We start from the raw sequence: 26,504 nt of genomic DNA on the forward strand, positions 1-26,504 counted from the left end.
GTCTGTGTGCTCCTCCAGGTGACCCTGGTCTAGCACATCCCAGAAAAACCTGCTTCAGACTATTTTGTGGGTGGTCTCACCACCCAGCCTGTGCACGCTGGGGTGCGCGGGTGTCGTGGTTTAACCTCAGTCGGCAACTGAGCACCACGCAGCTGCTCACTCACTCCCCCCCCACCCGGTGGGATGGGGGAGAGAATTGGAAGAGCACAAGTGAGAAAAACTTGTGGGTTGAGATAAAAACAGTTTAGTAATTGAAACAAAATGATAATATTAATAATATAATAATAATAATACACAAAGCAAGTGATGCACAGTGCAATTGCTCACCACCCGCCGACCGATGCCCAGCCAGTCCCTGAGCAGTGGCCCCCCTGGCCAGCTTTCCCCAGTTGATGTACTGAGCATGACGTCCCATGGTATGGAATGTCCCTTTGGCCAGTTGGGGTCAGCTGTCCTGGCCGTGCCCCCTCCCAGCTTCTTGTGCACTTTCAGCCTGCTCAGTCGGTAGAGCATGGAAAACTAAAAAGTCCTTGGCTCGTGTAAGCATTACCTAGCAACAACTAAAACATCGGTGTGTTATCAACATTGTTCTCATCCTAAATCCAAAACACAGCACTGTACCAGCTACTAGGAAGGAAATTAACTCTATCCCTGCTGAAACCAGGACAAGAATGGTGCCCTTGGGCATGCAGATAGGACGCCTCTGGTTTCTATCCCCTTTCTTCTACCAGGACATCGTACTCAGAAGTGGAGGTTCGAGATTACCTGTGGCAGATCCTCAGTGCCATTGAGTATCTCCACACACACAGCATCCTGCACTTGGATCTCAGATCTGAAAACATGATCGTCACCGAGCCCAACCTGCTGAAACTCCTGGATTTTGGCAATGCACAGTTCTACACACAAGACAAAGTCATTACCATGGACAAGTGCACAGACTATGTTGAAACCATGGGTGAGTACAGAGTTCAGTCACAGCAACCTTGGCCTTGTATGCAATCTGTGGTAGACAGACAGACAGACAGACAGAGCCATTGGTCAAAGCAGCAGTTGGCCCCAGCAAGCAAATTCTCCCAGGTGCTGCCCTCCAGGGGCAGCAACTCTATCCCTGCCGAAATCAGGACAGCGTGACCCACCAGCAATCTTCACGTGGTGCTGACGCAGATCCTCAGTCCCAGCGGCTCTGGCTGTCCCTAGCATGGTGCCTGACTTGAGCTATACAAGAGCAGGTCGTACTTCTCAAGGAGGGGTGCTGGGTCCCCACAGCACCCGTGGCAGGAGGCACTGCGGTCCTGATGGGTACCTCAGATGCCAAAGCCCAGCTCTGGGTGCAGGCGCCAGTTGTAGATGTTGTGGAGGGACACGGCGCGGAGATGATTCCTCCAGTGCTGTCACCCGCTGATCGACACCAGGAAAGGCAAAACAAAACCAGGGAGGTCACACTGAGCTCACGTTTCCTGCCCACGCTCTTACACAAGCAAAAGACGTTCCTAAAAGCCTGATTCAAGCCTCTGGCAGGATGGGAACTGCCTGCGGTGGAGAAGAAGCTCCTGTAAGTGCATTTTCTGCTTCTTGCTTGTAGACAAAGCTGCATGAGAAACCTGGAGAGGTTCTCTTTGCTTCTTGAAAGTTAGCCAGCTCGTAAGCACTGAAGTTCCGGCAGACTTAGGATTAATTTCTGGGCTCAGCCCATGTTGCATCCGTTAGTTCTCCGCTACGAGCTATGGGATGGGGATGTGAACGTCACTGCCAGCGTGATACGGAGGAGGGAAGACGTGGCAGAGGGAGAAAAGGCATCTTGGTGGGCTGGAAGAGACCCAGAAATGGAAATTTTGGGGATGGCTCGTCCTGATGTGAGTGCAGAGGGTGTGTGTGTGGGAGGTGTTTAGGCGTCTCGCTGGGTATTGCTGCGACCAGAAGGGTGGGCAGCTTTCATTTTCTCTTGAAGGCATACAGTCAGAACTGCATATGGCTACGGATGAATTTCTTCCAAAACATGAAACAGAAAAAAAACCCGCTCATTCCCAGAAAAGTCTTTTTCTGGCACTCTTCCGTGGCAGACCTCTGCTCTCCGCAGCTGCTCTGTCTGAAGTGTCCCGCAGCACTCATGAAAGAACTGCGAGACAGCAAGAAAACATTTCAATCCAGCTCAAACCAGATTTTCTTTTCTTTTCAGCCACCTGGAATTGCCTGGAATGGATATTTAAGCAATTTTAGACATGGGACCGCAACAGGTACGTCCACAGCTTCACCCCTTACGGCTGCACACCCACAGGCATCCTCAGCACCCCGCTCCAAGCCTTGAGTGCTTTGCTTAACCCGCTTGGGGTGCAGGGGCTCCCCTTTCCCGGGGTGTTTGTGGGGAGGGAGCCGTCCCTAGAAGGTGCAGAACCACCGTGGGGTATGTCCTCCTCAGGATGTGTAGCACAACCAGGGACCAACAGCTTCATTGCAGGTCTCTTGGGCTATGGGAGAAACAGGTCCTTGGGGAGAGCAAGTCAAGAGTGGCTGAAGCAGGGAACTACACAACCATGCCTGTTTTGGGATTGCTGGAAAAATGAGTCCCGGGGGGGATGGTGGGCAGCTTTGGCCATGGCTGAAAACCGGTGTGTTTTAGGGCTGGAGGAGTATTTGCGCTGTTCTTCCCTGTGACAGCCCTGGTTTGCTGCCAGAGCCTGGAGATTAGTCTTGGTTTTTAAAACTCACATTAACCTTCATGGCACTGACGGGAGGTGGTTCAGGCAGATCCCATCTTCCACCATGGGCGATGGGCTCTTCAGCGACGGCCGTTGCCCAGTTTGGGTGGCTTTTGGAAGATGAAACCCCCATAGTGTTCTTGTGTGGGGTTTTTATTCTGAAAATCAGACTCCAGAAATAGGAAGCTCTCCAAATCAGTCACCGTTTCCTGAAATCTGGGCTGCAGCTGTCTAAACACTGACGCCAGCCTGCAGTCCACACAGCCCTTGCCCTCCTTGGTCAGCAGGGTTTCAACCCATGCTTCACCTCACGCAGGATCGACTCCAGCAACATCCTTCCAGCTAAATCTAACCTCTACCTCTAACCTGGATTCAGGAGTTGATTCTGGTACCTACGTGTCCTTACCGTGGATGAGGCTTTGAGCAACCTGGTCTAGTGGAAGGTGTCCCTGCCCATGGCAGGGGGGTTGGAACTAGGTGATCTTTAAGGTCCCTTCGAACCCAAACCATCCTATGATTCTGTGGTTCTGTATTTTCCACTTACTAATATCTTTTACAAGAATCCATGGCTTTGTGTCCTCGAGTTGGCACGGAGAGGGGTCAGTGTCCTACCAGGAGCAGTAGGCTGGGAGCAGCCCCATCAACATAAAGGTGCCGGTGGCAGGTTCTGCTTCACCGAGAACTGAGATGCCGCTTTCTCAGTAGCGACCCGGGTGAATCTAAAGCAGCTCACAGCGAGGTGTGGTGGTGGATTTCCCATAATTTAGAGCAGAAACTTCCTCAAAGCTTGCAGTGGTGTCAGGAGGAAGTGGTGAGTTATGTCAGAGGAGACCGTGCTCATTTACTTTCAAGTTTTAATGTGTCAGACTAAGGAAACCAGAATGATGGTTTTTTTATATGTATGTGTAGACAGCTGTCCCCATGCCGTAGGCAAAGGCCAAAGAGTGCAGGACACAAAATACTTATCAGAAGGTGGCAGAAATTTAAACCTACGAACTAGAGGAAAACCCTCCGCGGTGTGATATTTGTCTTTCTTGAGTGGATTGGAACAACATTTTGATCCCCTTCACTTGTCTTTTGTTCCTAGGCAGCCACTTGTCAAACGCAACTTCAAAGGTGGCAACAGCAACCACCACTGCCACCTTGCTGGATGCTGCCAATTCGAGCGACTACCCGTACGAGTACTTGGACGAGGAGGATTACATGCAGCATGGCCCCTGCACAAAAGAAGAGGTACTCTCCTTTAGCAGAGTATTCTTGCCATCTTTTTACACCGTGGTCTTCCTGGTTGGGTTGGCCGGGAATGTCCTCCTGTTTATTGTCCTCATTATGTACATCAAGAAGAAAAAGAAGATGACCGAGGTGTATCTGCTGAACCTGGTGGTTTCAGACTTCTTCTTGCTACTAACCCTTCCTTTTTGGGCTCTGCACATTGCTCAGTGGGTGACCTGGGACATATTGTGCCCAGCCTTAAATGCCATGTACACTATGAATTTCTACAGTGGTATCTTTTTTGTGAGCTGCATGAGTCTGGACATGTATCTGCAGATAGTTCATGCTTGCTCTCCTCGCAGCTCCATGACACGGAGGAAGTCCATCTTTGTCTTGGTGGTGGTATGGGTCCTTTCCATACTTCTCTCCATTCCTGATGGCCTCTTCACCAGCACAAGGCAAATCCACAACAAAACCATCATGTGTGCCCATGATTATGGCCAGAAACACTTATTTTGGAAAGTTGTCTTCCGGGTCATTCAAAACATCCTGGGTTTCCTTTTTCCCTTCCTCTTCATGGTGTTCTGCTATTCCCGCATAGCGTGTGTCCTCACCATGTCTCGGATGCCTGGCTCAAGGAGAGCACTCTGCTTAGTCTTTACTCTGGTGGGTGTCTTCTTTGTCCTGTGGTCCCCTTACAACATTGTCCTCATCCTTCACTCCCTGCAAGATGTTGGTGTGATCAGGACCTGTGAAAGCAGTAGGCAATTGGACTATGCCATGCAGATCACAGAGAGTTTGTCCTTTGTCCACTGCTGTCTCAACCCCTTGCTCTATGCTTTTGTGAAAAAACGATTCAGGTTATATTTATGGAAGATCCCCCGGGCCATTTTCAGGAGAAGCGCTTTCTTTGACATCCAGCCTTCAGAGACAAGCCAGTCTTGCAGCAGATACGCAGCTGAGATAGAAATGTTGAGTATCACAAACGCATGATAAATATTTACATTATTTGCATTATGTGTATGCCCTCTATGCTGTATTTTACTGGTCCTGGCCACGGAATGGAGTTGCTGTGAGCCCACAGCACTGCGTAACCAGATATTTCATCCTACCGCCAGCATCGAGATGAGGATTTTCCACGTTGGGATTGGAAAAGTACACGAGATTCGTTTCTGTTATAACTGGAATTATTATAAAAGGATTGCCCTGGGTTTATGCTTGTGGAAGAAGCCCAGCTCCTGTCTGGAGTATGGGAGGCATTAGTGGAGGAAGGAGCAGCTTATCCAGACGTTGTGCCCTTAAAAATGCAAACTGAAACTTGTGCAGAACTTCTCCCCCATAGATCCCAAAGGGTCTGATGGAGGAGAGTGATCCCGTTATTCCTCCAGCTCGTGGTGTGGGCTGGGGAATGGATTTGCCACGCTCATCCATCAGGCCGGACACAGATGGCCAGAAGCCCAGCGTGGGGGGTGGCTTTGCTTCTCCTGGCTTTTGCCATGGGCCAGGTAGATGTCTTCAACTGGGCTCATCTCTGTGTCTACCAGGAGAGACAACGGGAGGAATTAGGCACCTTTAAACTGGGTTGTCTGACCAGCGATGGGTTTCTCCGTTATGATGAGCTGTGCCACACTCGCGTCTGCTGAGCAGGAAACTGTGTCTTTCCGAGGGACAGATCATTGGTTAGAGATCAGTTCGATCATCAACTGAGCTGAGATCAGTTCGATCAGCAAAAAAGTTCAAACCAGTAACAACCAGTGAGAAAGAGAAAATAATGGGCTCAGCAGAACAGTGGTGGAGGTATTTGCCTTCCCGACGATCCGTTTTGACAAGATAAAAAAGATCCATGGATACCATCTTTAACATAAATATTGGCTTTGCAGTACCACAGAGGGGGAGCATGGCCTTCAACAGAAGAGCACGGATAGGCCAATCCTTATTACCCAGTGTAGCTTTAAAGTTATTAGTTTGCTGACCTTTATTTAAAAGTACTATTCACCCCAAATACTCTTGAAACTTAAATGGGCCCTTTCCAGCCTGGAAACCTATTGAGCATGGGAGTTGCCTGGAATTGTACAAATAAAATTAATAATTTAAAAGAAAACACTAATTGCCTTAATTTTATTGCTAGACAAGGTTACTGGACCAAGAAGGGCTTTGAGTTGATCTGGAAGGGTGTTTTCACTGCTGTTATTTTTCTTGCCGACATTGCTACAGCGTGTTTCCAAAATAGTAAGGCCGGGAGCTTTCCTTAAAAAAAAAGCCAGAATAAATATTTAGCTGATGTTATGATGTGGCCTTCACTCCACGGGTCAGGTCACTGGGAGGGAATGTGGAAGGGGAGAGCAGGAGAGATCGAGAAGCAGAAGAGAAAATGGGTAAAACTGTCGGGTACAGGGGCGGGAGCAGGAGGGCAGAGGGTCGGACGTGCTCCGCTGGCTGGAGGGGACACAACTGATTTGGAGCTGCCGAGCATCGGGTGTGCATGCATCGGCAGAGAAGAAAGTGCTGTCGTCCATCTGGGTGCCGCTGCTCTCCAGCCGGGAGGTGGGCTTGGCCATTTGTAGACTCCGGACTCATCTGGTGCAAAGCAAATGCAACTGATTCAAACCCTCATTGCTCACGGGGGGAGCAGACCTGCTTTGCTTTGCCCTCGTACGGGTTAGCAGTGCTTGTACTGTTCGTTGGCAAAGCACTTATGGGGCACTGTGCGTTGGAGAACATCAAGATGTTGGAGACCTTTCCTTCTCTTGCCTTTTGAGACCAAATTAGCTCAGCTGTAACCCCCTTCCCTTGGTCCTGAGCAAATTTCCAGTAGCATTTCCAACATCCACTCTTCCTCTCATTTTTTCAGCCTGCAGCACGTGTCCATAGCCTGATCTTAAAGGCAGAAATTACTGAGTGAAATTCTCTGAACCCTCTTTTTTTTTTCAAAAACTGGGCTCCATGCAGCCTAGAAAAGGGAATTTGCTTGAGCTGCTGCAGAGCACACGCCAAAACCCATCCGCCTGACACAGCAGCCCGTTACCTCCAACTTGATTACAACGTACCTTCCACCTTAAAATCTCTGTTCATCAAGGCAGAAGTACACACTGGAGCGTTCCACGGGGGAAAGGCAAACACTTGCTGCCAATGGGGACAGAGGTTGTCAGCTGTGCGTCTGCATATCAGCCACTGGATGGGAATAAAAAGCACGTTCCTGCCCCAGCCTAGCTCTAGTCCAAGCTCCTGGACGGTCGCAGAGCTCTCATGGCGCTCTGGGTGATTCTCCTCTGTACCTTGATAGCGTCGCTGCTGGGTGGGCTCTACCTCCTGGGCACGTTTCGGAGACGGAGACCTGATGAGCCGCCTCTGGACAAAGGTACCATTCCCTGGCTGGGTTACACACTGGATTTCAGAAAGGACAGTTCAGCGTTTCTAAAAAGGATGCAGAGAAAACACGGGGATATTTTCACGGTGCTGATCGGAGGCTATTACTTCACCTTCGTGATGGACCCCTTCTGCTTTGGAGCCATCGTGAAGGAATCACGATCTAAACTAGACTTTAGGACCTTTGCATCTAAACTGGTCTGGCAGGTTTTTGGCTACAAGCCCATTGAAGCCAACCATAGCATAATTCATGCATCGAGCACAAAGCACCTGATGGGAGACGGACTCACTGTCATGACACAAGCCACCATGGAGAACTTTCAGAAGCTGATGCTTTTCAATCTGAGCTCAGGAGAGGAGAAGCGAGTGTGGCAAGAGGATAGCCTCTTCCACTACTGCTACAACATCGTCTTCAGAGCCGGGTACCTGGCTCTGTATGGCAGTGAGCCACACCAAGGGGCAGATAACAAGGAGAAAGCTAATGAGCAAGATCGCATCCACTCCAACCAGGTGTTCCACGAGTTTCGGAAGTATGACCGCCTCTTCCCTCGCCTGGCCTATGCTGTGTTGCCTCCCAAGGACAAAGTAGAAGCTGAACGGCTGAAGAGGCTTTTCTGGAGCATGCTGTCCGTGAAGAAGAGCTGGCAGAAGGACAATATCAGTGGGTGGATAAGTGATCAAGACCAGCTTCTGGCAGAAAACGGTGTCCCTGAGTACATGCGGGATCGTTTCATGTTTATGCTCCTCTGGGCATCCCAAGGCAATACGGGCCCAACTGCCTTCTGGCTCCTCTTGTATCTAATGAAACATCCAGAAGCTATGAAGGCTGTGAAGGATGAGGTAGATAAAGTCTCAAAGGAGAACGGTCAGGAAGCGAAGCCAGGGAGCCCACCAATTAACATCACTAGGGACATGTTAAACCAGACCCCTCTTCTGGACAGTGCTCTGGAGGAGACCCTGAGGCTGGTTGCAGCCCCCATACTGGTCAGAGCTGTCCTCCAGGACACCAGACTTAAGACGAGCAGCGGGACAGAGTACAGTCTCCGCAAAGGAGACAGGGTGGCTCTGTTCCCGCACATCTCTGTGCAGATGAACCCAGAAATTCACCCTGAGCCTCACGAATTTAAATACAACCGCTTCGTAAACCCAGATGGCACCAAGAAAGATTTCTACAAAAATGGGAAGAGGCTGAAATACTTCAACATGCCCTGGGGGGCAGGGGTATCCATCTGTCCCGGGCGGTTCTTTGCTGCCGCTGAAATTAAACTGTTTGTGTTCTTGATGCTGAGTCACTATGACCTGGAGCTGGTCAACAGAGAAGAGGAGATCCCAGCAATAGACACCAGCCGCTGGGGATTTGGGACGATGCAGCCTGTTCGCGACGTTCAGTTCAGATACCGGCCACGCTTTTGATTTGGGTAGTCCTTGTTGCGTTGTTTATTCTGGTGTTATCTGTGAAATACATTGCATGATCCCATGGTTATTAGATCCGTGCAGCGCCAACACTGATATGATCTTGTTTGCTTAATTGTTATCATGGCTTTTCTCTTTACCTCCTTCACATGTATCGCTGCTCTGTGTCTCCAGTTATTGTGGTGTTGGGTTATGTGATAAAAGCTCATCTGCACACCCACAAAGGAGCACAGAGACACAAACAGTACCCTGCCAAGCTACTCCCAGCCCCATCACGGGGCCATCAGCCCATCAAAAGCCCATCTGCACAAGCCCAGAGGAGCACAGGGGCTTATTGGCAGGTGGGAACCCAAATTAAGGACTTCCAAGGAATGAGTATTTTGTCCAGGTCCCTCCCAGGACTGTCCCAGCGGAGCCATCAGCCCCACAGTCCTGGTGTGAGACCCGTCGAGATGCGTCATTGGGAGCAGCTCTCCGGATCACCATCTGGACTAAGGGGGATTGCTGTCAAGGGAGGGGGGACATCTTATGGCGTGCAGGGGAAGAGCATTTTGGGATTGCACAGGATTTATGGTGGGATGTTTAGGGGAGGAACCAAAGGTGGGAAAAAGGAGGGATTTAGGTGATTTGGGGTGGAAAATAGAGGTGTAAGGGGATAAAAAGGGCTGGTTGTGTGTAAATAGACAGCTGATCCATACACTTGTCTAGTCACACCCTGCACCTGATCAGCACAGTCTGTCCTATTGTCTTATTAAATTCCTTTCCTTAAATGCAAGACCGTGAGTCAGAGGGCCTGTGTGTCCGTGGTGCCGGCAGCTGGCACTAGTGTGCGAGCGGGTGTGCAAGCAAAGATCAGGCCAGATGAGCCGGCAAATAAGTGAAGTGGCCTGGGAGCCTGGGGGTGAGCCCGGCTGCACGCCAGCATTGGGACCGCGTTATTTTGTTGATAGCTCCTTACCGACACTTTTATTTTCCACATGAAGTATCATTGGCAGGATGACATCAGCTTGTAGTAAACCCCTGAAAGGTCGGGGAACGACAAATATCCTCGCCAGAGACCTAAGAATTTCCTCGGGGTTTTCAAATTGTCTTGTCTATAGTCTCCTTCTTGTATCTGATGAGATCCCCAAAGGGAGCAGAGGTGGGATGTACATACCACCAAGGACATACCAACAGCTCCTTCCCGTTTCACGTTTAGGAAGCGGACGGATCTTGCCGATCTCATTTACCACGTCAGTGAGAGGAGAAGGGAGTTGCAAATGTCACTAATAACCTACAGTACCATTTTCATGTATCTCTGCGAGTTAGGAATGCATGTGGTCACCTGCCTTTCCAGGGCTGCAGGAGGTTGTGCCTTCAAGCCCTGTGTCTTGTGTACAGTTTCTGGGGATAAAAAAAGCTCTGTGTGTGTGTGTGTGTGTGTGTGTGTCTGGATTCATCCCACCGACTGTAACACAGCTGGAGTGTGGGTACGTACAGCTGAGCCAGGATCCCCCGCAGCACCAAACCAGCTCCCTGCTTTAACCCAAATCATTGCACAAGCCCAGAAATTTTGGACTCTGCCTGCTGGCTGGGAACAGGTCTGCCCTCCTGCGAGGGGATGGCTGGCTGGGGTGCAGTGCCTGACCCTTGGTGGGGGGTGAGCTCCTAGCGTCTTGATGGTCCTCCACCCTCCCCTCGAGCCCCACGGGCCGATGGTGTTCCCAGAAAATGCCTATTGGAAAGTGCCACCCCCCCCTCCAAATTTAAACCCCATCCTCTGCAAAGGCCCAAGGAGGCTTTAAGGAATGGGATGGGGTGATGGGAAGGGGCTAGAAAACCAAAGTGGGGTATGAGAAAACAACCTCAAACCCTTACGGGTTACAGCCACTGCGACCTTATGAGCCCCCAAACATCTCTGTTTTATCCACTGGATCCAATGCAGGATAAAACTTTGCCCTAAAGCTCTGCTTTGCTTTTTTTTCCTTCAATAATTAGGGCTCTGACAACATCAGTCCTTACAGAAGTTAAATCACAGCCTTACCTGTGCAGAGGACAGTGGATTGATTTTAGCGCTGACGCTAACCTTGGACTTTGGAGATTATGTATGACCAAGGAATGAAACTCAAACATTTTCATGTGTGTCCAAACATCAAAGCCAGATTCTGCTTTGCTCTACAAAGGACAGGGTTATGTTGTAACTGCATGGTGAGGGCAAACTGTCCCGTATTGCCAGACTGAGCATTAGCCCAGACCTTGCGGTGGTGGAAATTCAGGCAGAAACTATCAAGCAGCTGTGGCAGAACCAAGGAAAACAAAAAGTACCTGTAACTGCATGAGGCTTGACTGTGACAGTTAATATTCCCATTAACAATTCCAGCACCTTTTCACGACTTCCATGCTCCCTCTACGGCTCTCACCTCTTTTTTGTCATGTGTGATTTCATTTCTTTGCTCTGCTACCAAGAATTAAGCTGGAGCTCTTCCCACATTCTGGCCAATGGTTTGATCTTTGCAAGCTCCAAACCATGCCCAGGAATGCCTTGGGATAGCTGGGCAGGTCAGAGCCGCAGTGACATCCAGAGGCCAAGTGATGTCCTCACTCCAAGGCTCTAGCAGGAGGATTTTTTTGTGTGGGTGGTTTGCATGAAGGTTGTTCACTGCTAATGCACAGTGTATATTTGGTGTTACCACTTGTAGGGACCCCAGGTCAGGGTTTAGGGGTGAGGGATGGGTGCTGCACAAACGTGGACTGGGCTTGGGAAAGGGATATAAAAATAAGGACAATGACAGTGATTCAGCAGAAACATCTGGCTTTACTTCCTTGTCAGAATGGTTTATTTAACTGAACAGTATTGAGTCTATAAAAGACTTCAGACATGCTCAAATGCATGCAGTTGTGAGAAGCAAAAAATAAAATAAAATAAAAAAATCATCACTTAGAGTCATATATGGAAGAGTGTGAAAGCTCCAAATGAGTTAATCTGCAATTAAGTTTTATGCTTAGATGGGTTGTCCCCTGGCACTGAGCTTTCCATCCCAAAGTGTACCAGCAAGAGTAAAGAACTAGCCTGTGCCAATGGAAACCTTACTGGATTTGTAAAAGAAGTTAAATGGGAAGGAATCCAGGGTCCTGAAAAGCTTATTGGGCAGCAGACCTCATGGCAGTGTCTGTCTCGTATAACTCCTCTATCCCCCAAGAGAACTGAGCATGGAGTCTGGCCCTAAATCTTGGTTTTCTCTTCTGTAGTGCATAGTGAAGACATTATTACTTTGACGTTCAAAGCTTTGCAGTCTATTGAGTCCGTGTCTGCTCTCCACAGCACAGTGAAAGCTTCTCTGCTCTGTTACAGTTCCTACTCTGCACACCACGCGAGGGATGGAGTCATGATGCTGCACACTTCAGATTGGAACAATACCGGTTAAATGTGTTGGAAAAGACCACCCCTGGCTAAAGAGCATCACTTCTAGTGCTAAACTGTAATGCATTAGGGACTGTTTTCCTGTCCTCGTTCCTCTAAACACAGCCAGATACGGCTCTGAGAAAGCCTCCGCTTGCTGCTGCTTGTAAGGAAAATTGAAGAAACTCAACAGCACCAATAGATACATCATTCACTTCAGAGAAACTCAAAGGAACGCTGAGGTTATAAGTACAAAGCAATGACACAGCTAACACCATCCATTGCAAAGGAAAGCAGATTTTGGAGGAGAAAGAGGAACATGGAAGTTCAGGATTTTTTTTAAGGATTAAAACACGCAGCATTTGCCGGTGACACTGCTGCCATGTCTCCTGGTAGATGCACTCCCCAGAGAAGAACAGCCAGGCCTCAAAGTGGCAAAGTCTCTCGGTGGTACAACATCTGCATGTAACGAGGTCATGCTCGCTATTGTGTTTGCTGCCTTTACTGTCCGGCGGCCAAGTTATTCCCAGCAAGTGACGGCGTATGCCGAAATACCCTGTGGCAGGCAGGATGCAGTGATCCACACGCAATGAAGCCAGGAAAGATGGGGGAGCATTTTTGATGGGGAGCAAAGCAAGGCTGCAATGAACCGCTCACACCACTGCCTGACAGCCTTAGATGTGCTCAGAAAAGGCTTTCTGCACAAGCCCGTTTTAGCCCCGCTTGCGAGGAAAGCCATACAACTAAATGCTCCATGTGCCGGCATCCTGGCCACGGGGGACATCTTTCCCAGAGGTGCCCATACACCAAGTCACAGCTTGGTTTCTCCAAGAGTTGTTTCTATTTGTTTGTTTTTTAACACGTTTTTAAGAGAATTGATGCAGATGCAGTCAGGCAGGTGAGGGGTTACTGTAAGATCCTATGTGATGGGTGAGTCTGTCATTTAGGTCTGACAGGAGACTTCAAATACGTGCTCCAAAAAACAAGTTCTGTGGTGTTTTCAAACCTTGAAACCTTTGAGGAGCTCGGCCAGCTCTGCAGACACGACAGCGCAGGTGCCCATGGAGAGCTGGTGAACTTCCATGGAGCCACACAGCTCATTGAGCAGCAGGCTGGGCTCTAAGAGATCAGGAGCCGGGCCACCCAGGTGGAGCAGCATATGGAGGGTCAGCTTGGGCCCCAGGGGGAACAGTAGCTCTGTTCAAGCTATGACCTCTTGCAGGAGTGGGATGAGGAAGATGTGCAACTTACCAGTTACTGGAAAGCCCCATTGCTGTTGCCCTCCCTGTACACACCTCGTGCTACAGGGTTGAGCTACAAGGCTGCTTTCACGGAGACTGGCTCTTCTTGTTTCTTGTGAGTTTCCTCACAGAGTATGAAAAGCCCTGGTTAAAAATCTCCTTAGTGGTACCACTGTCACACATGTAACACATATACCTCCTCCCTCTGCAGGCTCTTGTTGCTCCAGAGCTAGAAGAGCTCTCCTCTAGCCCCGTGTTTAATCTCAGGTCAGGCCCCATGGGGATGGTGGAGAACTTGGCCAGGTAAGCAACGTGCTGAGCCTGGCTGCTGATGGATGCTAGCAGAGTCCCACCACTCCAGCCTTGTGTCTGGCACTTGGCAAAGACGTGGGATCACAGGACAAGTCAGGTTGGGAAGGAGCTCAGGAGGTCTGTAGACCAACCTTCTGCTCAAAGCGGGGTCAGCTATCGACTCAGGCCAGGTCTGCTCAGGGCTTTATCCAGTTAGATCTCTACATCCAAAGCCTGAAGATACATTGTTGTCTAACATCAGCCCCAAAAAAGTGCTTCACTCTTCCCTATTTTCCCATCATAACTGGTCATTGAATTCTTTCGGATTGGAAGCAGGTGAGAAACCCACCAGTCACTCAGACCTTGCTGCGGTGGTCACTGTGGGACGAGCAGTGCAGTAACATCTGAAAGCACGTCTGGTTATCACGTCCTGGGGCCAGGGGCAGAAGTCAGTGCCCAGCATTTGCATGCATGGAGTCTTTCTGGCCTCAGGGAAGGATTTGCAAAGCTGCTTGGGGCTGGTAGCTAGTCCCATTCAGAAATGGCTACGCAAATCTCTCCTGCTTATCCCAGGAAGCGTGCAGCCAAGTGACACACATACTGTCAAGTTACTGCTAGTCAGCTGGGCCATGTTAGGTCTATATTTCTGTTCTTACCTTGTGGCAATGCACGTAATGTGCATTAATTTGCTCAGTTATGCTAAATCGCATTCACGGGGAGCAGTTACCCCAGCTCAGCTGATGCACAGCAACTTGGCAGGACTCTTTGGTACCAAACACTAAGTACAGAAGGGGAGAGGGAGACAATTCATGTCTGTCGTTACATCCACGTCACTGTGCAATCATGAGGCCATACTTGGAGCACAGCAGGCCCCTTTTCTTTTCCCGTTCGGTGAGGAAATTCCTCAGTTTGGTGGTAGGGAAGGTAACCAGTGCTTGCTGCCTGTTGTCCAAACCTGTCTCCTGGAGCCATGGGTTCTGAAGGCATTCCGAGGCTGATGGCCTTCCCCTAGGACAGACAAAGGTGAGAAGGTCAGTTGGGGATCCGTGCAGGGTGAGGAGGCTCCTTGCAAATGGAGAGAAAGAAGGGACAATAGCAAGGATCATAGAATCATAGAATAGTTTGGGTTGGAAGGGACCTCTAAAGGTCATCTAGTCCAACCCCCCTGCCCTGGGCAGGGACATCTTCAACTACAACTACATCAGGTTGTAGTACGTCAGAGCCCCGTCCAACCTGACCTGGAATGTTTCCAGGGATGGGGCAGCCACCACCTCTCTGGGCAACCTGTGCCAGTGCTTCACCACCCTCAGCGTAAACAATTTCTTCCTTATATCTACTCTCAATCTACCCCCCTGTAGTTTAAAGCCATTCCCCCTTGTCCTGCCGCAACAGGCCCTGCCAAAAAGTTTGCCGCCATCTTTTTTATAAGCCCCCTGTAAGTACTGACAGGCTGCAAGAAGGTCTCCCCAAAGCCTTCTCTCCTCTAGGCTGAACAACCCCAACTCTCTCAGCCTTTCTTCACAGCAGAGGTGTTCCATCCCCCTCATCATTTTCGTGGCCCTCTTCTGGACCCGCTCCAACAGGTCCGTGTCTTTCCTGTGCTGAGGGCTCCAGAGCTGGACGCAGCACTGCAGGTGGGGTCTCCCCAGAGCAGAGCAGAGGGGCAGAATCCCCTCCCTCGACCTGCTGGCCACGCTGCTTTGGATGCAGCCCAGGATACAAATTGGCCTTCTGGGCTGTGAGCGCACATTGCTGGCTCATGTCCAGCTTTTCATCCACAGGTACCCCCAAGTCCTTCTGGGCAGGGCTGCTCTCCATCCCTTCCATCCCCCAGCCTGTATTGATGCTGGGGGTTGCCCCGACCCAGGTGCCGGACCTTGCACTTGGCCTTGTTGAACCTCATGAGGTTCACATGGGCCCACTTCTCGAGCTTGTCCAGGTCCCTCTGGATGGCATCCCGTCCCTCTGGCGTGTCGACCGCACCGCTCAGCTTGGTGTCATCTGCAAACTTGCTGAGGGTGCACTCGATCCCACTGTCTATGTCACTGATGAAGATATTAAACAGTACCGGTCCCAGTACGGACCCCTGCGGGATGCCACTCGTCACCAGCCTCCATCTGGACATTGAGCCGTTGACCACTACCCTCTGGATGTGACCATCTAACCAATTCCTCACCCACCGGACAGTCCACCCATCAGATCCATACCTCTCCAGTTCAGAGAGAAGGATGTTGTGGGGGACCGTGTCAAAGGCCCTACAGAAGTCCAGATAGACGACATCTGTAGCCCTTCCCATGTCCACTGATGTAGTCACTCCATCATAGAAGGCCACTAGGTTGGTCAGGCAGGACTTGCCCTTGGTGAAGCCATGCTGGCTGTCTGGAATCACCTCCCTGTCCTCCATGTGCCTTAGCAGAGCTTCCAGGAGGATCTGTTCCATGATCTTGCCAGGCACAGAGCTGAGACTGACTGGCCTGTAGTTCCCCGGGTCTTCCTTTTTTCCCTTTTTAAAAATGGTGGTTATGTTTCCCCTTTTCCAGTCAGTGGGAACTTCACTGGACTGCTACGGCTTCTCAAATACGATGGATAGTGGCTTAGCAACTTCATCTGCCAGTTCCTTCAGGACCTGCGGATGGATCTCATCGGGTCCCATGGGCTTGTGCACCTTCAGGTGCCTCAGATGGTCTCGGACCTGATGTTCTCCCACAGTGGGCGGCTCTTCATTCTCCCAGTCCCTGCCTTTGCCTTCTGTGGCTTGGGCGGTGAGGCTTAAGCACTCGCTGGTAAAGACTGAGGCAAAAAAGTCATTGAGTTCCTCCACCTTCTCCGTGTCCCGGGTAACCAGGTCTCCTGTTTCACTCCGGAGAGGGCCCTCATTTTCCCTCGTCTTCCTTTTATCCCCGACCTACCTATGGAATCTTTTCTTGTTGCCCTGGACGTCCCTGGCCAGATTTAATTCTATCAGGATCTGCACCAACTGTGCTGTTGGGAGCGCAGACACCATCTTACCAGGGATTTGCACACAGCGTGCTCTGGAGAAAGGACACTGCTCCCCCGGAGAGACCCGCGTAGCACCGCGTGAGCTTCACTTTCCCCTTCCTGGTCGTTCTCAGAAACTCGCAGGCTACATCAGAGCTGACGGGGTAGTTGGCACTCAACCTGCCCCAAAAGAAGAGAATTGATCAGCATGAAAGGCATCACTTAAGATACTCCTTCTCCTAGGACTTTGCACCCAGCAGTGAGAGGAGGGTCATGATGATGCACAGAAACATCATATGGGAAAACAAAATCCGAAAGGCCACTGTTCTTCTGTGGGTTTCCTGACTTTGGCTGTTTTTCACCTGGCGTAATTTGAATTTTCTTGTTAAAGTTGGGGCTTTTCAGATGAGGCTGAGTGAGAAACACCAGCAGCTGCTGGGTTGTAAAACAGCCTTAGTCTACTTGGAGACATCGCTGGGACTGGGCGTCCTTGCACAGTGCAGCCAGCTCCGTACTCTCCATCACACAGACTTCTGCGGCATTGCCAAGGAGAGGGGGCACAACTGAGGTTAACTCTCTGAGTCAGTGCATCTCCCCTGCTTGATGACTATGAAATTGCACTTTTAAAGCTGCTCATAGGGTAAGGAAAGGCAGACTGACTTACATGATGAAGGCTGTGATCCCGATGGACCATATATCAGTCTGCGGGAGGGCTCCTTGCTCTGTCAGCAGTTCTGGAGCTAGAAAAGCAAATTGGTGTGAGCCAAGCTCCCCTCCAATGCAGAGACCAGCACAAAAACAGTGGGTACTTTCATGCTTTGCAACCTTCCCAAGAGCGAAGAAGAAAAAGCTCCTAGTACAGGGAGCTGACTGAGGTAAGACATCGTGGGTGATGACTGCAATGAAACCTTGAGAACATCAGGCCACATGGCAGTAATACTATACCCCTGAGCTCTGGACACATGGATGCCAGCCAGAGCGGTGTTGGCTGTGACCTCTGGCTTTGTCCTCTGTGGTCTGCAGGTGGGTCGGCTGTCACCACTAGCTGCTCCTGCAAACTCACACTGTTGCTGGAGGGCAGCACCTGGGAGAATTTGCTTGCTGGGGCCAACTGCTGCTTTGACCAATGGCTCTGTCTGTCTGTCTGTCTGTCTACCACAGATTGCATACAAGGCCAAGGTTGCTGTGACTGAACTCTGTACTCACCCATGGTTTCAACATAGTCTGTGCACTTGTCCATGGTAATGACTTTGTCTTGTGTGTAGAACTGTGCATTGCCAAAATCCAGGAGTTTCAGCAGGTTGGGCTCGGTGACGATCATGTTTTCAGATCTGAGATCCAAGTGCAGGATGCTGTGTGTGTGGAGATACTCAATGGCACTGAGGATCTGCCACAGGTAATCTCGAACCTCCACTTCTGAGTACGATGTCCTGGTAGAAGAAAGGGGATAGAAACCAGAGGCGTCCTATCTGCATGCCCAAGGGCACCATTCTACACCCACTATCATCATCCCCTGGATGTCTAATCCCATGAGGCCCTTGAGAGTCGAGAAGAAACAACTCTACTCATTTAGCAAATCTATTGTATATGGAGAGGCTGGTCCAGACTGTGGGTCAGGTTGACAGATGCAAGAGGTTCAGGAGGTTGTAGAGCTGCACGTCAGAGAAAGCAGTGGTTGTGCAGAAATCAAAATGCAGATTTAATGCCCTCCATTCTCTCTCCTTTAGTCAGCGGATTTCAGCAGATCCATTTTCTGCCATTGTGAGAAACAATGTGCAGAAGAAATGAGGCTTCCTGAACCACAGTAATCTCCTTGTTATGGGAGAGGGGGTTTCATATCAACTACTGTAAACTGCCTTCAACATCTCAACTGGGTGGCCCTGAATTGTCCCTACCCCAACCTTGTAGGGAACTTAAGTAATTTTTTTATGTCGCAAGAAGTTGCAGAACAAATGCATTACAAATCCCGTGTGCGACGACAGCACACTGGAAGAGATGGAGAGAGATGATCCAGTTTGTCAGGGGAAAGCAATAGGTGTTTTGATCCCTACACCAGCCCTGACTGGAAATCCCTTCCCTCCACTTGTTATTACCGTAATGCCAAAGAGTGGAGTAGCTCTGGTCCCACGCACATCTCCTGGATCAACACTAAGTGCCGTGGGCTGACGTAGGCTCCCTTCAGCTGAGCTATGTTTGTGTGGTGAAGCTTCCTCAGGACTTGGTACTCGAGGAGCACAGTCTGCTTGTCCTCTTGCCAGTAAGGGATAATTTTAGCAGCTAAAGTCTTGCCGCTTACTTTTTCCCTGCACTGTCGGACGATGCTGAAACGCCCCCTGGTACAAAGGAACACAAAGGCAAGTTAAGCTTCTCTGCTACTCCTGGAAGAGCCAGGACCTTCTGTTCTTTAAAACCACCAGGATCCCATGCTGTGTTTTTCATCCATGCCCAACGTTGAGTTATTGCATCTATTGTCACAGTTTGCACATCCTCCTGTGTCTCTAAATTGTACAGTCACTTTAAATTGCAGGAGTGAGAGCTTAACTCCTTTGGAGAGAGAGAGAAGGTGGCTCATCATGTCTTGAGCAAGATAACTACCCCCTGCAGGCAGCTGCCTCTTTCTGTTGGCAACAGAAGCTGGTGCCTGTCTTCTAGGCAGAGAACGTTGAATCCCAACCCCGTGTCTGAAACTGGTAGCTGCAAAGGTTGATGCAGCAAGGAGAGGAGCCTTTGTTAGCCCTGGGCTCACTTCACAATATACTGAGGGGCTGTCCTGGTGCCCGGCACAGACCCTTTTGCTCTCCCAGAAAATCCACACCTGAATCCTACCAAACCAAGATGAAGATCACTCAGCCGATGATCTCAGGTTTATATGTATTGCTGTGGAGGTGTTTTCAACAAAACACCGTGACACTAGGTGAGCAGTGCATTTATAAAAGTGACTTTTCTAAATTCCAGCCACAGGCGGCATTGCCCTCTGGCTGGTTGAGCGCTCAGTTGGTTTCATTACCTTTTGATCTCCGTTTGGAAGGCGTAGGTCTGGTAGGTTGGGAAAGGCTCGGATGGTGCGATTATTTCGCTCTCTTCTTCAGTAGCAGCTGATGGGAAGTTCTGCATTGCAGCACGAAGCTCTGCAGAGAGAAAGTGACAGGGATTACATGGGAAAACACCTCTGTCTGGAAACTGGAGCCTCTCTGAGCCACCCTCCGCTGTCTAAGAACAACGATAAAGGCGACACCAGAGCTTTCTCCAGACAAGTCTGCAGGTTGTCTCCCAGCTGTGGCACCCAATGCTATTAGAATGCAACAGATTCTAGACTGCCCACCCAGTAATTCCCCGGTGTGACCACCCCAGACTATGAGGTGGATTGTATGTTGTGTCCTATGATATCAAACGTCTCAGCCACTGGTTCTCGTCTTCTCACATAACAAGTCATCAGGGCATGGTAAGACACTGACAAAGAATTAGAAACTTCTTTTAGTTGGATATTTCAGGGCAGCAGCTGAAACTTGTTGCTCTGGTTCTGGCATGTGGTTGTGTCCGAGTGCTCCCTGAAATATTAAAGCATCCCTTGACACATTAAAACATCTGCTTGGAAATGCGGTGCACATTGAGATACGTTAATGAATCCTGGGCCAAGGGAAAGCAGAGGATTTAAGGTGAGTTAAAAATATCTCTGTGAACTGATTTTTACAGAATGATCCTCTCCACTGGGAGGAAATTCCAGTTAGACCATCCTTCCACTTCTTGGCAGACAGGATACTTCCTTTGCTACAAGGACGTGTTTGCCGTGGGGTTATGGATTTCTTAATTTTAAAAACATGTGAATAGTACAAAGTATTCAAACAGATGAAAAAAAAAATAGTAAATCGAGCTTTCTTTACTTCAGAGACAAAATACAGCTGAAAAATGCACCACAGTAGGGCAATAATTCCCAGTAGCAAACACCAGAACACATAAATTAACTACTGAACTTAGGACTGAGTCCATAACGAAGAGCAGGTCCAGGGCTTTCACCAGTGGCAGATCTATACCAATAGATGAATGCCTCCAGTAACACATCCATTGTCCCAGACCTGTTTCCTCATGATCTCACATCAAAAACTGAGTGTGTCTTCAGTGGGTAATCTACAGTTTCCAGATTTTTATTTTATTATTATATTTTTATATATGTTTACATATCATTTATATTTACGTAGTGTTATTATTTTATTATTTATTTGTTATATATTTACACATATTCCCCTAACCGTGTCCAGAACTAGAAAATAATTTACTTTTAAATAAGAAAGCCAAAGAGGAGGAAGACCTAAACCACCCTGAGCCAAGTGGAATTGGCCTTGATTCACTTGCTCTTGACTTCTGGACCCGCATCCAAAAGGGTGCAATCGTTTTGATGCAGGAAAAACACAATGCTTTCCTGGCATTTGATCTTACCTATTTGATCCTTCCCAGTGATTTCCACTTTGGCAGACGGGTCGCTGTAAGGGCCCATTCCGGCTTTACTGGTGCAGGCTATCCTGAAGCAGTAGATAAACCCCTTGGAGAGATTTTTGGCATAGTAGCAGCAGTCAGCGATGTCAGAAGCAAGAGTCACCCACTCCCCATCTTAACCAAGGAAAGACAGAAAAGAGATGAGGACTCATTTAAGATGGTCACACCAGGGTGTTTTTTGAGTTTTGGGGTTTTGTTGTTTTTGGGTTTTTTCCATCAACTTTACTTATGTGCTGGGAATATGGGGAAACAGTGGAATCTCATAGAGTGAAGGAAAAACTGACTTGCTATGACCAACTTTTGTGCATGGTGCTGCTCGCTGTACATGTGCCAAAGCTGCCCCTCTGCTCTGCTCTGGTGAGATCCCACCTGCAGCACTGCGTCCAGCTCTGGAGCCCTCAGCACAGGAAAGACCTGGACCTGTTGGAGCGGGTCCAGAGGAGGGTCACGAAAATGCTCAGGAGGATGGAACACCTCTCCTCTGTAGAAAGGCTGAGAGAGTTGGGGTTGTTCAGCCTAGAGAAGAGAAGGCTCTGGGGAGACCTTCGTGCAGCCTGTCAGTACTTCAAGGGGGCTTATGAAAAAGATGGGGGCAAACTTTTTGGCAGGGCCTGTTGTGACAGGACAAGGGGGAATGGCTTTAAACTAAAGGGGGTAGATTTAGACTAGATATAAGGAAGTCATTTTTTACGCTGCGGGTGGTGAAGCACTGGCACAGGTTGCCCAGAGAGGTGGTGGCTGCCCCATGCCTGGAAACATTCCAGGTCAGGTTGGACGGGGCTCTGAGCAACCTGATCTAGTTGAAGATGTCCCTGCCCAGGGCAGGGGGGTTGGACTAGATGACCTTTAGAGGTCCCTTCCAACCCAAACTATTCTAGGATTCTATGGTTCTATGATCTTTTTTGAAATCAGCTGTTTGATATCTAATCAGTCCAAGATGTGGCAATATTGTTTGAGAGGAATGGTGAAACTTTCCTGTATAGTTTCTGTTTATCTAATTCATGCTACCAATCTCTAATACAAATATACATCAAGAACTCCAAACAAAAGCCTAACAAAATCACCGTTTTTTTTTCCCTTTGGCCCTGTCTTGAATTCAGTTGAAACCATGAGGTTCAGGATTTCAGGAGAGAACTATCCACGAACACCTTCCTAGCAAACCCAGTGTTTGAAACTTGGGCAGATTTACTCAGCTTTTATGAAACTCGGATGATTTTTCAGGGAACTGAAATTGTAGGTATGTTCTGGACTCATTATTCATGGGGCTAAGATGTGAAGTAGAAAATCACCAGCAAACATTTAATGATCATTCATTTCACACGATGCTGTGTCCCATGCTTTGCCATTACTGCTGTGCTCAAGGCTGAACTCAACTCCCTGAGATTAAACCCATCCTTTCATTCAATTAAACACTGGTAGAGAGCCTCAAACCATAGGACAAGCAATAATTCACCATCCAAAACAAAGGTATCAATGACTTTGCAGGGTACTGGTTGAACTGGGGGGAGGGGGGGGCTGTGTAAGAAGGAGCAGATACAGCTTAGAAACAGAGAAAAGTGTCTGCAGAAGCAGCATGCAAAAGCCTACTCTCAAATAATGGATAAAACAAGGAATTTTTTTCAGATTATCTTAATCCTCCTGTGTTCAGGAAAGCAGGACCTTGCACGTTCCTGCCAAATACACAGAATGCAACGGAAGATTGTAGATGCTGTTTGCTGTTTTTCTTCCTAGTTGGAACAACTTGCTTTTGTATCCTCCCCAAAGTCTCGCCTACAGTTGTGTCAAAAGGGATAACAATAAAGCGAGCTGCGTTGGAGGAAAAGTGACTGACACCAGCTCCAGGGTGAAAAGGTAGAAAGCTGCTGCCCATGCTCATGCGAATCCAGAAAGGAGTGCATGTGTGTTTGGAGAACTAAAAGAAGGAACATGGAGCAGTTGAATCCAAAGGGCTGTCTGGGTATGTGTGACTGCAGTAGAAATTACTATCAGACATAGTATTCATAATAATAACAGCAAAAGCAGTCCCGAAAGAGATGGAACAGGCTCGGGGATTTGATTCAAAGTTCGTGGAATTAAACAAGAAAACATCCACTGGATGTTTTCCACATCAGGCTCTGGACCAAGCCTTGGAAGGAAACATCAAAGGGATGATGCAGTTTTGCCAAACTTTTGTCATCTTGTCCTGGCTGTTTGCCCTAAGCTTCCTGCATAACCAATGGAAAAAGAAAGCGTGGCCGTTTAGCATAGGATGAATTGCCTTTTCGATAGACCATCTTTCTCCACAGACTGTACAGAAAGCCTGGGTGTAGGATGATATTGTCTGCTAATCGTTGCTGCTGGGCGTTGTTAGCGTACGATGTCAGAGCTGTAACTTGAGAGGATTACTCAGGACGGTGTATCAGCCATGCCTGTTCTTCTGTGGCTGTTCACTTTTTGGTCACAGCTTCCATGCGACCTAGTTTGATTCACACTTCAGCAAAGCCTTTTGTAGGAGTATGCATATTCCAGGCTGGTGTAGCCAGCACAACATCTAACTTTCAGATGGCTAAATGATGGCTGTATGAATTTCATTCCTAACTCTAAACTAGGGAGCGAAAATCAGGCTGTTTCTGAATAAAAAGAAAATATCCAGCTGGTGAAGAGATCGTACGAATCGAGATGTTCCTTGCAAGGCGTAAGGGCAGCACTCCACTTTACCTTCGCTCTTACACTGGACAGTGTAATGGACGGGGGTGTTGGTTTCCACAGGTTTCCAGACCACCTGCACTCCATCCTCGTAGACCTCCACGATGTCAGGGGGTGGAGGGCTGGGAGGAACCTCTGTCGAGAGGAGGCACAAAAACCAGTGACCGTTAGCAATAGCACTGCTGTGATACATACCTCTACACCTGGCATTTCTCAGTTACAGATATTCTTTTTTTATATATATATATATATAAAAAAAAAGTATACCTTTTTTTAACGTATATACACATACACCCCCCCCCCCCAGTGGAACAGCAATTTAACCATGCCTAATTAAAACTCAGTGTTAAGATTTTGAAGTCTGGTTCTAGAACCACACGGTTACTGGAGCAGCTCTGAATTGAGGAGAGAGACTAAAGAGCGAAGAAGAGGGAATGAACCCTGCAAAACGTGCCACGCTACCAGACAGCAAGGGCTGTGGCTGTGGACTAGAGCAGGCAAGGGAGAGATCATCCTCTGAACCTATCTGCAGAAATCTCACCTCACAGGTATTTACAGGTCACATTTTGGGGCAGAAGTAATACCGACTTCTGTAGCTACTTCTTCTTTTACCTGCTTTTCTTATGATGCAAGAGGTGGATGCTGAGCCCAGGGAGTTTGTGGCCACACAGGTGTAAATACCAAAATCGTCAGCACCAACAGAGAGAATAGTTAACAGCTGGAAGTTTTTGAGCGTGGCTGAGATGAGGATCCGGCTGCTGCTGTGGACAGGTATCCCATCTGCAAAGCAGAAGATAGGAGAGACAATTACCCTGCAGATTTATATCAAGGTGTCTAAAACCCTCCCTGCACCCCTGTCCCAGAGGTTAGGGGCTCCCTGGAGGGATGTCAGTTCACCTCTGAACCAGTCGATGTGCAGGGAAGAGTGAGCCGCTGTCCGGCACGACAGCGTCACGCACTGTTCGATGGCAGCAGCCTGATCGATGAGCTCCTCAACGAATGAAGGTGCTGCAAAGAAGAGGAAAAGCAGTGATTCAGAATGGCCAGGAGGGCTATGTGGAAAATAAGTGCACGCAGGACATCAGTAAGCATTTTTAATTGGTTCAAGAACATTTCTGGTTCATGCTCTGGCATTCCTTTGACCACCGGTTGGAGAATCCTCTGGGCATTGGGCACATAGGTGCAGGAGCCCCGTTCAGCCCCATGGACGCAGTGTCACTGCTCATACATGATAATCCAGATGGATCTTGGAAGGGCCATGGGGAACATCTGCATTGCCCAGCCCTGCTGGTACAGCTAAGGCAGCAGAACAGCTCGGAGGAGAGGGAGCGCATGTCGCAGCAAGAGTTTTCTTCTGGCCTAGCTTAAATGTGGGGGCAAAACTAAATGATGGTATTTCAAGGATGAGGGGATCAGATCAAGACAACATGAGAAGAGAGAAGAAGAGATAAAAGATGGATATGGAAGGAGGAAAAAACCCATGGAGCATCAAATTTGCTGCTGTCTCCATGGGAAAGGGGGAGCTCAGGTTTTCTTCCGTGTTTCTCCAGGATTTTTTCTCCGCAGTGCCCAGGAGCTGCCAGCCTCACACGCCTGCCCTTCCCAGCGCTTGGCTGGGCTCTGCTGAATGCTGGGGCATTAACCTGACCTCAGAAAATGCTCCTGCTAGAGTCAAGGGGAAACTTGCCCGGGCAAAAGCAAGTTCAGCTTTGCTGACACGCCGTTTGGGGCTGCCCCACCATTTTTCATTTCATAGCTCTATAGCAGCGCGTCTGGCCCTTACACATGCATGCAGGGCTGGGGCGTAGGAATTCACAGTTCCCTGCTTCTGCCATCCCACCCTTGGATACTCCATTTATTCTCTTTCTAGCTTACACATAGATTTTATTCCCTTGCAGTGGCTTCCTAGAATGGATCCAGTTTGCAAGCAATGCCAAGACAAGACGGTTTTAGCAAGGACATAGTTACGAGGTAAACAGAGGAGGCTGGCTGATATTGGATGAGTTGGTCCAGGTCATCTCAATTTGCAGATCCATCCTTAGAAACTGGCCTTACACAGCACTGTCATATTCATTAATGACACTTCATGATAAAACTAACTGATGACTTATGCAGTAGCAATACCTTTCTCCTTTGGCATGAGGCTTGAGAACTTGAATGAAGAGAGTGCTGATTTCCTCTTCAGAGATCCTTCAGCCCCTGTTAACAGCTCTTTTTCTACTGCCTCACTCCCCAGCTCACCAAACTCTGTTTTGAGAAAGGATGAGAAGTCATTCAAGGCCATCGTTCTCCCTGTGGCATCCCGTTTACAGCAGACAGTTCTGCCGTTCGCACATAAATAGCTCAGCAGTCACAGGTTTCCTTATTAACGAGCCTTCAGTCAACAGGGAAGGCTGTGACAGCTATTACAAACAGAATGACGTCCTGGAAGAACAGGGCATATCCAGGGATGGCAGAGAAGAAAGCACAGGTTCTGTTGTGGAGTGTCATCAACTTAGGTAGCCAGGGAGACTTCACCGACGTCTCCCAGTCACTTTAGCCTTAAAGATTTACCATGGTCAGATGATAACTGCAGAAGAAACTGCAGCAAGGAAAGCATCATCCAGCCCTGGCCTGCTTTTGTGCAAACTCAGACAGGGGAATCTGAACCACTTCCACCAGCAGATTAACCCAGCTGACTCTGCACTGAAATGAGTCAGTAACAGAGAGCTAGTGGTGGGGCTGAAGACCACTAATTGCATAACCTGCCAC

General features: G+C 48.9%; 3 protein-coding genes across 4 annotated transcripts in view; 2 read left to right on the top strand and 1 right to left on the bottom strand.

The window, feature by feature from the left end:
- Positions 1-1,189: 1,189 nt before the first annotated feature.
- ACKR2 (atypical chemokine receptor 2) lies at positions 1,190-6,005 on the top strand. 2 transcript variants are annotated; one of them, XM_076332059.1, is made up of 3 exons: positions 1,190-1,552; positions 2,177-2,234; positions 3,784-6,005. In XM_076332059.1, exons 1-3 carry the CDS (start codon positions 1,520-1,522, stop codon positions 4,899-4,901), a joined length of 1,209 nt encoding a protein of 402 aa, XP_076188174.1. In that variant the 5' UTR covers positions 1,190-1,519; the 3' UTR covers positions 4,902-6,005. The 2 variants fall into 2 exon arrangements, with proteins under 2 accessions (XP_076188174.1, XP_076188173.1); XM_076332058.1 differs by lacking the exon at positions 1,190-1,552 and adding an exon at positions 1,644-1,853.
- Positions 6,006-7,137: 1,132 nt separating this feature from the next.
- On the top strand, positions 7,138-9,457 carry CYP8B1 (cytochrome P450 family 8 subfamily B member 1). Its single transcript, XM_076332379.1, has one exon. The coding sequence runs from the start codon at positions 7,155-7,157 to the stop codon at positions 8,685-8,687; it is 1,533 nt and encodes a 510-aa protein (XP_076188494.1). The 5' UTR covers positions 7,138-7,154; the 3' UTR covers positions 8,688-9,457.
- Positions 9,458-11,461: 2,004 nt separating this feature from the next.
- Positions 11,462-26,504, bottom strand: part of OBSCN (obscurin, cytoskeletal calmodulin and titin-interacting RhoGEF) — a 208,484-nt gene continuing 193,441 nt past the window's right edge. Inside the window, exons 114-124 of the mRNA XM_076332060.1 lie at positions 25,878-26,000; positions 24,651-24,761; positions 24,366-24,533; positions 23,766-23,888; positions 21,012-21,182; positions 19,585-19,705; positions 18,671-18,910; positions 17,784-18,007; positions 17,242-17,317; positions 16,608-16,757; positions 11,462-14,606 (exon numbers count right to left, since the gene is read on the bottom strand). Of these exons, the coding sequence (XP_076188175.1) occupies positions 14,429-14,606; positions 16,608-16,757; positions 17,242-17,317; positions 17,784-18,007; positions 18,671-18,910; positions 19,585-19,705; positions 21,012-21,182; positions 23,766-23,888; positions 24,366-24,533; positions 24,651-24,761; positions 25,878-26,000 (1,685 nt within the window). The 3' untranslated portion in view covers positions 11,462-14,428. The remainder of the gene's footprint in view (positions 14,607-16,607; positions 16,758-17,241; positions 17,318-17,783; positions 18,008-18,670; positions 18,911-19,584; positions 19,706-21,011; positions 21,183-23,765; positions 23,889-24,365; positions 24,534-24,650; positions 24,762-25,877; positions 26,001-26,504) is intronic.

This window comes from Aptenodytes patagonicus, chromosome 2 (assembly GCF_965638725.1).
Source record: "Aptenodytes patagonicus chromosome 2, bAptPat1.pri.cur, whole genome shotgun sequence".
Lineage (NCBI taxonomy): Eukaryota > Metazoa > Chordata > Aves > Sphenisciformes > Spheniscidae > Aptenodytes > Aptenodytes patagonicus.

Coding starts and splice junctions, on each gene's coding strand:
- ACKR2 (XM_076332058.1), top strand. CDS start 1,692: ATGTTGCATCCGTTAGTTCTCCGCTACGAGCTATGGGATGGGGATGTG. Junction 1,854..2,176: donor TGGGGATGGCTCGTCCTGAT/GTGAGTGCAGAG, acceptor TTTTCTTTTCAG/CCACCTGGAATTGCCTGGAA. Junction 2,235..3,783: donor TAGACATGGGACCGCAACAG/GTACGTCCACAG, acceptor TTTTGTTCCTAG/GCAGCCACTTGTCAAACGCA.
- CYP8B1 (XM_076332379.1), top strand. CDS start 7,155: ATGGCGCTCTGGGTGATTCTCCTCTGTACCTTGATAGCGTCGCTGCTG.